The 14,730-nt window shown below is 27.9% G+C and overlaps 1 protein-coding gene across 1 annotated transcript in view; it reads left to right on the top strand.

The window, feature by feature from the left end:
- LOC100202092 (xylosyltransferase 1) overlaps positions 1-13,662 on the top strand; it is a 34,117-nt gene extending 20,455 nt beyond the window's left edge. The window contains exons 5-9 of the mRNA XM_065803703.1: positions 2,974-3,190; positions 8,128-8,304; positions 8,470-8,919; positions 9,028-9,181; positions 12,366-13,662. Of these exons, the coding sequence (XP_065659775.1) occupies positions 2,974-3,190; positions 8,128-8,304; positions 8,470-8,919; positions 9,028-9,181; positions 12,366-12,874 (1,507 nt within the window). The 3' untranslated portion in view covers positions 12,875-13,662. The remainder of the gene's footprint in view (positions 1-2,973; positions 3,191-8,127; positions 8,305-8,469; positions 8,920-9,027; positions 9,182-12,365) is intronic.
- Positions 13,663-14,730: the final 1,068 nt, after the last annotated feature.

The raw sequence follows: 14,730 nt of genomic DNA, 5'->3' as shown, positions 1-14,730 counted from the left end.
ATGTTCACTTTTTAATTTTAAGTTGTTTTATTATATTCCTTTTCTTCAAAATAATAAGTATACGTATTTTCAGTTTTTAATTGCACACAGAACGGAAAAAAAAACCAAAATTTAGAACTTTTATTGGTTTAAGGCAAAGTTAAATTAGTTGTATCTTTGAAACCATTTGGAATTAGATTTTTAAATCTTCGAGTAGTGTAAAAATCAGTAAAATCTGACTTGTTACTAAGAGTTGTATTTTATGAAACTGAATATTTTCACCAGGGATGCGGAGTCCCAAAAGGACTCCGCATCCCTGGTGAAAATGATGAATATCTCTACTTTTTCATAAAAGGCTTTATATCTCTACTTTTTCCAAGTCTGTAGTGTCCAGAAGCTCTAAACATGTTTGTTGACTTATTATCTGCTATAATAAAAAAATTCATGAGATTTAATGACTTGAAACTTATTGTTTTTAAGCCCGGAGTCCTGGAGTCCCGGAGTCCTTGCCGCCATTATACCTAAGGACTCCGGACTCAAAAAACAATTGTTGCTCTAACCTAAAAGTCTTATTTTTTTTCCTAGTAGTAGTCCATAAACTTATTTATATTTTTAGAGCTCCTGGATACCAAAAACTAGGATAAAGTAATCTTTTTATGACTTTCAAATCCGGAGTCCTTTTTGGGACTCCGCATCCCTGATTTTCACATAGAATTGCTCTATGTTGTTAAACTTAACTCTCATTAAATGAGTTAAACTTAATAAACAATGGTTAAATTAACTAAATAAGTTCCTTGAGATAATCTAACTTATTTTAACTGATATGGTTGGGCTATCAATGAAATCGATCAACTGGCATATATTAGTGCCATGTAATATTACATTCGTTTCAATTCAATTTATTCCAATTTTGATATATATGGTATTAATATGATCAGTAAGATGTTACAAGGGGTGAATTAAACGATTGTGAATTGTGATTGTGGGCCTTTAGCAATTTTAAAAGTATTTTATTTGAAGCAATTGCAATTGTTAATTTTGATATTAATGGGTAAAGGTAATAAGGTTTCATCGTGTTATTAAACGATTTTGATACAAAATAACCTGGTCAGGCAAATATTACTACTTTTGGTTATTTGTCCAAAAGGTCAGGGAAATTAAGTTTAAAATTAACGCCTATACTTTATGGACCACAAGCATCACCAATAAAAGCTCGTCTTTTAAGATCCTTTATTTGCTTTTAAAGTTGATTACAGTAGTAACAAGTTTTTATTTACCTCGCTTTGATTTTTTTTTTAATTTTGGCAACAATAAGTACTTTTATTCTGTTTTTGTATTACCTGGATTAACATCTGTTTCTTACAAATAATATTCAAAACATAATAGTTTTGAGAGTCTTACAAAATAACGTTGCTATTTTTGGTGCAGTAAGTTTGATGTTTTATCTGCAAAAGTTTTCACAATCTGGTATGTTTTTTTTAATTCGCCCCTTGTGTTACTTTATTTATGCTTTTTTATTATAAACAAAAAAAAAAAAAAAAAAAAAAAAAAAAATTATTTAGATCCAGTCCAGTGAAGTGCGTGTTTGCTCAATCTATATTGTGAAACAAAAAAGTTGTTGGGTAATAAGGTGTGGCTACTACCGGGTGACCCAGTAACTGTGTAATTTTTTAAAGAAAAACCATCAAAATTTTGTAAAATGTTTATTTAAAAAAAAGTTTTACTACAAAAAAGAAGAAAAAAAGAAAATTTTTGTTTGTTGTATTTAATGTGACCTCCATCAGCTTCATAGACTTATTGAAGTTGACCTTGGAATGACCAGCAGGAATTGATGATGTCAATAGCTGAAATAGTATTTCCATGCCCTAAAGATAGATTGCTGTAGAGCTTTGATAATGGTCCTTCTTATATGTAGGGCTTATGTTACTGTAAAGCCTTGATACTAGCCTTGGTGCTTCTTATATGCTTCCTTTTCAACAATCGTTCACATAATATAGTCAAAAGGGTTCAAGTCTGGACTTGATGCCATTCTCATTAACTTATCTCAGAATTGTGCCATTGTATCAGAGGGGTACTGTCGAGATATTTTAGAGGTATGAGCAGGTGCATCATCCTGTTCAAGTACATAATTACTTTCTAGATATTTTTTCTTTATCCAGAGAATTTTTCATTTTCAGAAGCTTAAAATATTCTTCAGTCAATTTTTGGCTTTTCCAAACAAACATTAGATGGCCCCTCTTTCCATCATTTCCAATGGCACTCAAGATCATTACAGAGGTTGGATGTTTTGTTTTAAAGGCATATTTCATGTGGTCTGGAACATCTTCAACTTTATCAGTGCTCAGATACTTTTTTATTTTTCCTATTTACTATTTAGTCAACTGTGAATAATTTTTCATAGGAAAGAAGGTGACGAATCTTCCATGTGATTTTTGTAGTTTGGATTGTTCTTTTCTGACTTCTTTTTGATCATTTGTTTTTATAGGTATCACTGCTAAAAAAAAAACAAAAAAACAAAACAAGCAGTGCTACAAATATATAAAAGTAGTTGCTGTGGCCTTAAAAATTAGCGTTACACAGTTGCAGGGTCACCTGGTAGTATCTTATTATCTTCTTAATATCCTTAATCAGAAACATGTTTAAGTTCAAATTTTATGAGTTTTTGTTCTTATTTTCAAAGTAGTATTTTCTTTTTTTTTAATTATTTTATTAAAATATTTAAATTATATATTAAATATTTTAAAATAAAAAAGTATTTAAATTTGTTTTGTAGCACATTTAAAAAAATTGAATATATTGAATTTTTCTTTACAACTAAAGAAAGAAGCCTCTTTTTTCATTCCCAAGATTTTTTAATGACTAGTTGACTATTTTAATGACTCCTATTTCTTTAATTGATTTATGATTTCTTGTGTTTAATGTTTTTCTCTTTGGTTCAAGATTTCATTCTTTGATTAATTTACTTAAATGTTTTTTGTTGTTGGTATTTTATAGATTCATTCGCAAGCAAGGTATTTCAAGAACTTTTTTGGAATGTGATGAACATATGTGGCGGTTAGGAGAAAGAAAACTTCCAGATACTATTGATTTTGATGGGGGGAGTGATTGGATAGCTTTAAATAGAAAGTTTGTTGAATATGTTGTTTTCAGTGAAGATACTTTAGTTTTGGGTTTGAAGCACTTTTATCGATATGCTCTACTCCCTGCTGAGGTATGATATTTTGCCATGAATACCATTATTTATGGTACTCAATTATTGACTTAGGGTTCCTGCTTAGCAAGGTCTGGTTTTTCGGGCTCAGCCAAAGTTGATTAAAAAATAATTATATGAATTTTTAAATAATTTTATGCATAATTTTTTACTCAATATAATTTTTTTCCTTAGATTTTTAGAGAAAATTAAAATATCTTTATACAATTTAGTCATTAAGAAACTATTGATATATTTAAAATAGAAAAAAACTATTGATATATTAGAACTATTTGATATATTTGCCCATTAAACTTTTATTTAAACATCCCAGACACTAGTTGCTTTCCGCTCTATTGAACCCTACAGAAAACAATCTAGAGATCAATTGTTATTTATTTATTTATTCCTGCCCTAAATAATCCGAGGTTATCTTGTATTACAAAACTTTCTCATTTGTCAAGACAAAGAACTAAAAGTAGAACTAGAAATACCAGTTTGAAAAACTAGAAATACCAGTTTGAAAAATTAGGAATACCAGTTTGAAAAACTAAAAATACCAGTTTGAAAAACTAGAAATACCAGTTTAGGGTATTTTAATATTCTAGTTTCTGATGTTTCACTTGGTTCCTGATTATGTAGTTCTTTGGGTTTTATTTAGTTCCTGATATTTTATGTAGTTCCTATCAGTTTATATAGTTCTCAATTTGTAATATAGTTTCTGATATTTTATCTAGTTGCTATCAGTGTTTTGTACCTAGTACTTTATGTAGTTCCTGACTAAACTCTGACTCCAAACACTCCCCTCCATGGGGGTCAAGCTAGAGACAATGTCTCTAGCTTGACCCCCTCATGAGGGCATAATTGACTCTACTCATGAGTTAGTTCTACTCATAAGTTAGTTCTACTCATGTGCCTCTTTGGTAGTGACTATGCAATTTTTTCCATTACCTTCTAATAAGAGTGCAACTAAAAAACTGAGTTCAATTGTTCTGAGGTCAATCGGTATCAAGGTTTATTGAAAACCCTGGTAGTCCCCTGAGAGGTTGATCCCATCAACAGCTGCAAAAAGTAAAAGGGATATTGTCTGTATTAGTGCTTTTAGTATCCATTGTTGATGCCTTGTGAGGAGTTATTTTTAGGACTTACGTTTGATTAGCAGAAATGAAGAACTGCACAACTTGTTGCCTAAATTGCCTAGTACTATATATGTTTGAGTCTTATTCGTTTGTACTCTTTATGTTTAAGTCTTATTTGTTCATAATATTTATATTTGAGCCTTATTTGTTCATACTATTTATGTTTGAGTCTTGTTTGTTTATATTTATTTATGTTTGTCTCTAATAATTTATTTCATGATAGTATCAAAAAATATAAAAAAAAAACATTTACATTATTAACACTGATTTGATTCAATTTACAGCATTAACACCGAGTTGTTTGAATTTACAGTATTAACACTGAGTTGTTTCAATTTATCTTTACATTTACTTTTATTTATAAATAACTCTTTCCAAGTAAGTTTTTATCGGTAGAATTCTTGCTAAATTTATCAGACCTACTTGTTTTTTGCAAGACTAATTTTAATTCAGTTAATTTAACTTTTGATCTCCGTTGTTTAATGATTCGGATCTAAGATGCAGATGACTATATAATTTTGATATGTAAAGGCTCTAATTACAATATGCTTGGCCTGGATATATACTTATCAATTTACTTGTTTCTTGCCATTTTGCAATCGTCTTTTTTCTTTGTTCTTTATTGTTCTACTTCTTTCCATGACTATATTTCCATGACTACACTATTTTTGATGTTATTTCTGATTAAAGTCTTCTCTTTTTATCCATCATCTAATAAAGTTGTTGTTAGTGACTTTAATGTTTGTTACACTGAATGGCTTGACTCTAATACCATTGTTGTGGTTATTATTATAATGTACTTCAAAAAGTTCTTACGGTCGTATCACAGAACACTGCAGAAGAGCTTTTAACTAAAAAGTTCATCCCTACTAATGAGCCAGCATCGAACCTTGGACCTCTTGGTTTTGAGCAAGAACTCTAACAACTTTGGTCCAAAGTTTGATGCCAGCTATGGCCAAATAAGCAACATTAGTAATGAAGAAGGCGTGAACTTCATGGCTTAAATGCTCTTTAGCAGCAAGTCTAACATACTATCTCTCATAAATGAGTTTGATCTCATTACCTCTTCTAAGAAAAAGGCTCAAATATTTGCAAAAAAAAACTTTTATCCATAGTCAGACATAATAAATGGATCTAGCTTCTATTGCTAATTTAATTTTCACTTAAACTCTTCTATAATATTTTTTCACTCTTCTTTCCTGATGATTGAACCTATAAAGTGAGGCTGAACCTATAAAGTGAGGCTCTATTTACTGATGACACAACTTTGAATGTGATCTGATCTTGAATGAGATTTTTCTTCTGTTGTAGCATGGAGCTCGCAGTGGCTGGTGAATTATGTTACTTAAAAAAACAAAAAATTTTACTGATAATTGTCACTACAATATTGTTAATTTATTGTTAAATGGCAGCACACTGGTTGATGGCTGCACACTGGTTGAGTTCAATACTAACCACTTAAGAAAATGAAATATCTAATCTATTGTGAGGTTAGCATCTTTTAAGGTTGCCTCACTTTATCATGTTTGCCATTATTTTTTACTGTAGCTGTTTCTTGATGCTCAAAAACAATTTATCCATTTTTTCCCTCAAATATCAATATACATGTATATATGTGTGTGTGTGTATATATATATGTAAATATATACAGGGGCTATTCTAGAAATTTGGGCAAATTGGCGCCCAAATATGGTTGACACTGTCAAAAACAGTCTAGAATAGCCCCTGATATATATATATATATATATATATATATATATATATATATATATATATATATATATATATATATATATATATATATATATATGTAGAGCCGGATCATAGCGTGTGCGAAGTGTAGGAAACACAGGCGCAGCATTAAAAGGCGCAAAATTAAAATTCTGCTTAGAAACTAAATATATAGACCTTTCTAGATCTATAACTAAAATCGAAAAAAATCCATTCTTTGTAAAAACTGAGTTATGCCCCTTTTTTTTTTTCAATGTTTTCTGCTAACCAATCAGACGAAAGTTTACATTTTATGTTTTCTTCTGGACAAGACGGCCGACATTGATGCTAGGCTTTACTGAAATAGGTCCCTGCCTTAAATTTCTATTGTCAGTTGTAAATGACATATCTGCACCTTATTTTTTAGATTTAAAAAACATTTTCTTGAATGTTTTTATAAGAAAAAGTACAAATCTCCTTGTTAGTCTATTATTTATTTAATTATTTTTACACATATTTTGTTTTGGTTATTTTTATATATATGATAATGGATCCAATATGAAAGGTAAAAAAATGGGTGTACAGAAGTGTATAACTGATATAAATTCACGAGCCTTTTATATTCCTTGTGTCTGTCACTCCTTGAATTTGGTTGTTGCGGATGCAGTCCAAGGATGTTTAGAAATTAGGAAATTTTTTTAAGCTATGTATAATTTTTTCTCTGCGACTTCAAAGCATTGGCAAATTTTTGAATCAAAATGTTGAAAATTAACAATAAAGTCATTAAGTACTACCAAATGGGAAAGTCATGTGAATGCTGTTCGTGCTCTAAAATTGGGATTAAAAGAAATTTATTGTGCGTTGAAAGAACTTGTTAACATTGAAAAAAATTCTATTACTAGATTAACTGCTGAATCACTTGCATCAAAATTAGTAAGTTTGAATTCATATGTGGTGTTGTGATTTGACACAATGTATTAACTGAAATTAATTGCACTAGCAAACTATTACAATCTCAAACTGTAGACGTGAAGACTACTGTAAATGCATTAAAAAAAACTATTAATTTTTTTGTTACTAAACACACTGAAGATTCTTACAAAGTATATATTTCAAATACCAAAATTCTAGCTAATGATGCAAATTTGACTGACGAATTCAGTTCTATTTCACATGAAAGAGCAAGAAAAAGAAAAAGATTTTTTGATGATAAACCTTTTGAAGAAGATGGTGATATACAACCAAACCAAAAATTCAAAAAGCAGTTTTTTCATGTTCTCTTTAAAATAGCTAAAGAATTGATAAATGAACGATTTGAAAGCTTTTCAAGTACAATAGAACTGTTCGAGTTTTTGTATGATATCAAAGATATTCATAAAATAGGAGAAGAAAACATAACTAACAAATGCAGATTACTGGAAAAAGTATTGACTCATGGGGAATCAAAAGATGTGTATTCAGGGGATTTGTTTCTGGAACTTAATTTATTATTACAGAAAATAGATGGGAAAAAAATCACCGGAATCTGTGCTTAAATGGATCTATTTAATTTTTAAAAAAGTTTAAGATTTAAAAAAAATACATTTTTCACAAGCTTTTTTTTTTTTTTTTTTTTTTTGTTATTCAAGGCCAAGAAGGCCACTACAGATGAGGAGGCTACTTAATAGTGGTTATAACCCTCTCTCAACTTTATAACTCCGAAACACGAACCTTGACAAACAAGGCTGCTGCGCGGAGAAACAAGTTAAGCGCGGTACTACCAGGGACATGGTGGGGATCAAACTTGGAACCTCTCGCTTATGAAGCAAGCACTTTACCACTACACCACTACCGCATCTAGATTTTAGATTTAAATTCAAAGCGTCTAATTTATATAATCTAAAATTATTTATTATATTAATCTAAAAAGTGCCTAATTTATAATAATCGCACACATAAATTATGTTTCATGGGCCGGCTCTGTATATATGTATACACATATATATATGTATATATATATACACATATATATGTATGTATGTATATATACATATATGTATTTATATATATGTATATGGATTAGTTATTAGTTAATATAATTTAAAAATTTGTGATCATTTTGTTTTTTAGTCATTTTTTCATTCTGTGCTGAGAAATAGTCCTCATTGTGAAACTTATGCCAAGGGAAATCTACGTTTAACAAATTGGAAACGCAAACTGGGTTGTCGCTGTCAATACAAACACATAGTTGACTGGTGTGGTTGTTCTCCAAACGATTACAAAACTGAAGATTTCGTACGACTAAAAGTAATCTCACAAATAAATGTTTTTTCTGTTTTAGTTTTATGTCAATAAGTTGTCAATTAGGTTAACTATAAAATTAATAATTTTTGATTTAAGTATTTATATCACTATAATAATATTAATATAAACAATATAATTTTATGATAATATTTATTTGATTTAAATTAGGGCCAAACAATAAATCATTTTGCTAGAAAATTTGAACCAATCATTAATCAAGAAATTATCAATATGTTAGACCAATGGTTATATGGTGAACTACATGATTTAAAAGCTTTAAATTCTTATTGGGAAAATTTGTATGATGAAAAAACAGATAAGGTTGCACATTTTGATATTCCAATAACCTTTTTACAATCCTTTGCTCGTATTGCTTCAAAATCTTTATCAGAATCAAGCAATTGTCGATACACTCCGATTTGGAAAGCAAAGGAAGCTACATTATATAATTTAAATGATAAACTGGATGGGGTTTTAACAATTTTTGATGTCAAAGTTGTATCAAATGTTATTAAAAGAGATTTTTTATCATTAGAGGCATTTTTTAAACCTAAAGACACCATGTTTCTCTATAATGGAAATCGATCTGAGCCAGCTAATAGATTAAAAGGGCTTAATGTAAGCTAAAAAGAAAATTGTTTTCTTTTTTTTTTTCACCCCCGTTTTTATGATTCAATATTCAACAAATAGTATTTAAAATATATAATCTTTTAAGGATATTTTCAGATAGGTACATCTTGGGACCAGAAAGAACGCATCTTTCGAAATATTGCTGGCATGATAGGTCCAGATGATAACCCGACTCTTGTGCATCGATGGGTCCATGGTGAGGAATTTCATGTTCGAATAGTGTGGCAAGATCCTTTGAATGTTATTGCGGGTAAATGTTTTTAAATGTTTACTTTTGTAAAAGAATTAACATTGCATATAATTTCTCTTATAAAATATTTACTTTTATTTGTAATATATTTTGAGGATTTTGCAATTTGAAATGATTGTAGTACCAGATGGGGACCTAAATTTGTTTCTCCTTGGTATCACGACCATGCACAATAGTTTACTATATAATTTCACATTTAAAACTCATTAAAAGTATAATTGAATATTCATATATCAATAAGTTTCATTAATCTAAAGATGCACTAGCTCTAAATGTTTTATCTAAACCCCCCACAAAGTGTTTTTTACAAAGTGTATTTTATACTTTATTGTTTGTTTGTTGTTGTTTTTTAGTAATTTTTAAAGACATCTTGTTTTTACTAAGTTTTGTTTTTTGTTTCTAAATTCTAAGTTAGTTAAACAATAATCATAATTTTTGTTTGTAACTATCAAATAAATGAAATTATCTTACATCTTTATCTTAATTTCTTAGCTTCTTATCTTATCTTTATCGTTTCTTTTTTCTTTTTTTTTTAAATGATTTTAAAGCTTTTGGACAACAATCTGATTTTTGTTACTTTTTTAAGTTGTTTATTTCTCTAAATTTTTTTTTACTTTTACCACTTCTCATCTTGAATAATCTTTGTTGTTTGAACTTAAATAAAACTAAATCAGTTTAGTTTACATCCAATGATAAAAACACAGAAATAATTTTATGATACTTTTTTACTTTTTAATTTTATAATACTATAACTACTTTTGATAATAAAATTTTTTTCTGGTATTTGTTTCCATGCTGATATCCGATTATTTACTTCTTTGCAATCTCCTACCCAAACTAGGGTTTGGACTGATGTAATTGTAGTTGTAAAAAATACAGTAACAATACAATAATGTTGTATTGTAATACCAGATAAGTAATAAAAACATTATTTATTGTTATTGTATTGCTGTGATGAAAAACAATAACAATAGATATTGTATTGTTTTTGTTTTAACAATACATTAAAATCTCAAACCTATTGTATTGTACTGCTGTGATGAATAACAATTACAATAACTATTGTATTGTACTGCTGTAATGAAAAACAATTATATAACTATTGTATTGTACTGCTGTGATGGAAAACAGTTACAATAACTATTTTATTGTATTGTTATGATGAAAAACAATTACAATAACTATTGTATTGTTTTTATGAAAAACAATCACAATAGTCATTGTAGTATATTGTTATACAAAATCCTAAAGAATCCTATTTTACCAGCTTATAACGTAACTTGAACAAAGAAAAAAGATGAACAATTGCTTTCCAATTTTAGGTTAGGAAAAATTTAAGATTATAAACAACGAAAAGTTCTGCAAAGTTCATTTTTAAATTAATTGATCAAACTTGAGATTGTCTTGAAATTTTAACTAGCCAGGTATGAAAAAAAAAAATTAACTACTGTTTTGAAACCTATGTAAAAAAGTTACTCAGGGATTTAAACTCCCCACTTTTTAAACTTCAGAAAAATTATTTATTCAATCTAAGAGAAAAAATAAAAAAGCTATACCTGTAATTTTGTGGTTTAACTTTTGATCCTAACGCATAAATGGTTCTAGTCTAAAAAAGTAAAATTAAATTGTACACATTGTTCTGCTGTTGCACATTTTTAAATTGTTATGTTTACAAACCCTCAAACATTATATAGGTCCCTAATATTATTAAAAAAAAAGTTTTTCAAAATTATATCATGTTGGGTCTCAAATGAAGAGAAATTATATAAAAATTTTAAAAATATTAATCATTTTATAATTATTATTTTAGATTTTAGTAAACAAAAAGTTACGTTTTTTAACTAAAAATGAAAAATAGGGAATTTAACAAGATTTTTTGATTATAATTTTTTTTATCTATGTTTTTTTATAAAATGAATATTATTTTTAAAATTTGTATATGATTTTGCTTCGTTTGAGACCCAACATGACATAATTTTGAAAAACTTTTTTTTTAATAATATTAGGGACCTATATAATGTTCGAGGGTCGGTAGCAACCCCTTAAAATATTTTTTATTCAAAAATTTCTTAAATCTAGCATTTTTTTAATTATATACAACATATTCAGGGGGTGCCAGCAGTCATTTTCAGAAAAAGTTGTTTTTAGAACCACCTTAATGCACACCTTTGTGTTATTTGATTGTTGCGTTGGTACATTGATGTAATGTTCTGGCCTAGAAGTAACCTAAAAGTTGCCTTTGCAGGTGTACAAACTATGTTGGCTGGAAAGATGTTTCTACACTGAACTGGACTTTAAATACATTTTTTATTTTGACATAAAAAATGTATTTACAATAATTTGTTTCATTACAATAACAATAAATTGTTATTGTATTATAAAGATGAACTACAATACAATATTTATTGTTAATGTAGTGGGTCATTACTATACCATTTTTTTTCAGGTATTGTTACTGTATTATGAAGACAAATTGCAATACATTATTTACTGTTATTATATTACAGTTTTAAAATAAATGTAAATCACAGGTATTGTTATTGTTTAAAAAAAAATAATTACAATCACAATAGTTATTGTAACTATCATTGTTTTCATTACAATTACAACTGTCCGAACCCTAACACACTTCTCTAATGCACTCTTTACAATTATAATTAACACCTTATGTTAGACATTGAATTAAAGCACTCTATTAAACATTTAGCTGATCTATGTTTTAAATCTATGCATATATTACAAACTCTTATTTTTCCTTTGATGATGGAATTGGAAACAGCAACATTCAAAAATTCTTGATAATAGATGTATTCACTTCCCTAAAGTCAAGGAAGCCTATTAGTTTTTATAATTATTTTTTAGCATAGCTTATTTCATTCAACCATACTGGTTTAGGTTATTGGTCATAGATTCATAGACATATGTATTTTAATTTTTATGCATAATGTCTGTTAATACTCTTGAATGAAATCTGATGCATTTCAACCTTTTATAGAATTGACTAAGAATGGAATAGTATTTAAAAAGTTATATTGTTTTCTTACTTTAGTTTGTTTTAAGATTTTCTTGTATAGTTTAATACACGCTGGTAACTATGGTAACAGTAGTGTTTAACAGCAAGTTTTTTTGTTTGTTTTTTTCAATTTTTTTTATTACTAATGTGCATTAGAATATTGTTTATTAGGTATGTATCAAATGAAAGTGGAAAAGAATTGGGTCATTTCATTTCATAAGCCAACTTTCAATAAGCCTCTTAGACCTGGCACATGGGTGGTAAAAATTATGTATAACGATGATGAGGTTTTAGGAGAAGTAAAGTTTCTTGTAATACCGCAAGCTTATTTTGAGGGCAAACCGGCACAACTAGAAGATGTTATTGCATCTAATAATGGTCCCCCAGCTGGACTTTATTCAAGTGACTTTGTTATAGAGTTTGACCGAGATGCGAATAATACACTAGAGCGTGTGAAAGAGTTTAGTGAAAAAGCTACAAGCACAAGCTTTGAGTTGGAAAACTGGATTGATAAAAATATTTTAAACCATTGGGATCTTGAGGCCATATGTTCTCTTAATAACATCCCTTTTAAAACATGCGGAAATATAGATTTGTGTTCGGGAACCACATGGAGTTCAAAATCACCGGATCCGAAATCTGAAATTGGCAAAATAAAACCAAGCGGGCGTTTAAGGTGAAAAAGTATTAGTTTAATTATATTGCGAATCCATTATTTTCATAGCGTTTTTTAAAAATATTTTAAAGTCAAAAAAGCTTCTAAATTTTTTGTATAAAATATTTACAAGGTATTTGAAAAGTGTTTTTTTATAAACTTGTTTTATTCCTAATATTAAAAAAAAAAAAGTTTTAATAGCATTTTATACATTTAAAGCGACAGTGAAAAAAAAAAGAAACTTAAATTTATTTTGTTAGTTTTTTGTGTTTTTGGAGTTTTTTTGTCGGATAATAAAACGCGAACTTTTTATTCTTTTTGTTTTTAAATAAGATGTATGTATGATTTTTATATATTATTTAAAATTTTTATCAAATGTAACATTGGCAAGTGCGATAAAGCTACTAATGCTATGTAGCTTCATAAATATAGTCATAACAATAAATAATACATCACAAAAAAGTTCGCATTTTATTAGCCCCCAGTTTGTGTTGCGTCATCGGTTTTAAGTTTGTGTTTGTTTTTTTCTGCATGTTTGTACCGAGTGCTATTTTGTTCTAAATTTTTGTTTAACTGTCTTGATTTTGTTTTATTATTAATATTTTATTTTTTTTGCATAATAAGCAAAAACCTGTAACTGTTGACTTCAGTTTGTTGCTGTTTTTTTAGCGTTAGTTATTTTACAATTGGAATTTTATATTTTAACTAGTACTTTCATATTTATAGTTGTATAAATTTATGAATATTAATTTTAATTATTTATTAACATATTTAATGGTATTGTACATCTCGAAAATATATTTTTCATAAATACGAGTTTTTTATTTTTTTTAAAAGTGCATTTTAAAACCAGGAATGATTTGGGGAAAATAATTATAGAATAGTTCTTAATTAAGCTCTATTCTTAGTTATATAAGAAGGAGAGACAAGAAAGAACAATTTTCTTGAAACATGTTTATAAAATATCTTTAATAAAAAGGTATTTTTAATATTGCTTTACAAGTAAATTTTATGTTTTTTCATAGCCTGCTTAAATGTACAGTTAGCTTTTTACTTGTAAGTCCGGTATACAGTAGGTTTTTAGTTCGGTTCTTTTTTTGTTTGCATTCAATCATAGTTATAGTTATTGGAATAAAAAAATTTTGTATTTATAATATTATGTGCTAGAATAATTAAAAAAAGTGCTGTGTGGTTTTAGAATTTTGAAATTGACCAATTATTATTCAGCAAATCCTTCTAGAAATGTTTACAAAAAGAAGAACATCAAAGATACTGAAAATCATCATTTTGAAGAAAAGTTCATCAAACTTGGCAACAAAAAAAGTCTCGGACGGCCAACCACTAGACACGTTTGCAACGTTAGAAGAGTTTACTTTGTTTTTATATATAAAGACATTACCTAAAGAACGAATCCATTAAAGCATTAAAATAATTTTTCTCTTAGCTTTTCTTCTCTTTAAAGAAGAGAAGTTAAGCTATAATTTAGTTTTTTTTAATTTATTAATCTTCTTGCAAAAGAGCGTTTAATATTATTTTTTTTTAACTAACTTATTTCATTCTAACTTAATGAAAGTTTCAAGGTAAAAATAAACAACATGTTTAGCTCGCTTTGCAAGTTTTCCATGTGACAATTTGTTCTTGTTGTCCCAAAAGAAATAAGAGCTTATATATGCCTGTATCTAATAAACTCGTGATGTACAATTTCCAATTTAAAGAATAAATTATAACCCTAATAAAAATACATATTATAATGGTAACTAAAAGTTTCCGTAGCTAAGTTTGATAAACTTTTCATAAAAAAAATGAATGCGTATACGTTGTATGTTTATCACTGTTTATTGATTTAAATAAATCTAAGTTACAGCTCTTATTTGTTTTTTG

Source organism: Hydra vulgaris, chromosome 08 (assembly GCF_038396675.1).
Source record: "Hydra vulgaris chromosome 08, alternate assembly HydraT2T_AEP".
Taxonomy (NCBI): domain Eukaryota; kingdom Metazoa; phylum Cnidaria; class Hydrozoa; order Anthoathecata; family Hydridae; genus Hydra; species Hydra vulgaris.
This window is presented reverse-complemented; position numbering and strand designations above follow the sequence as displayed.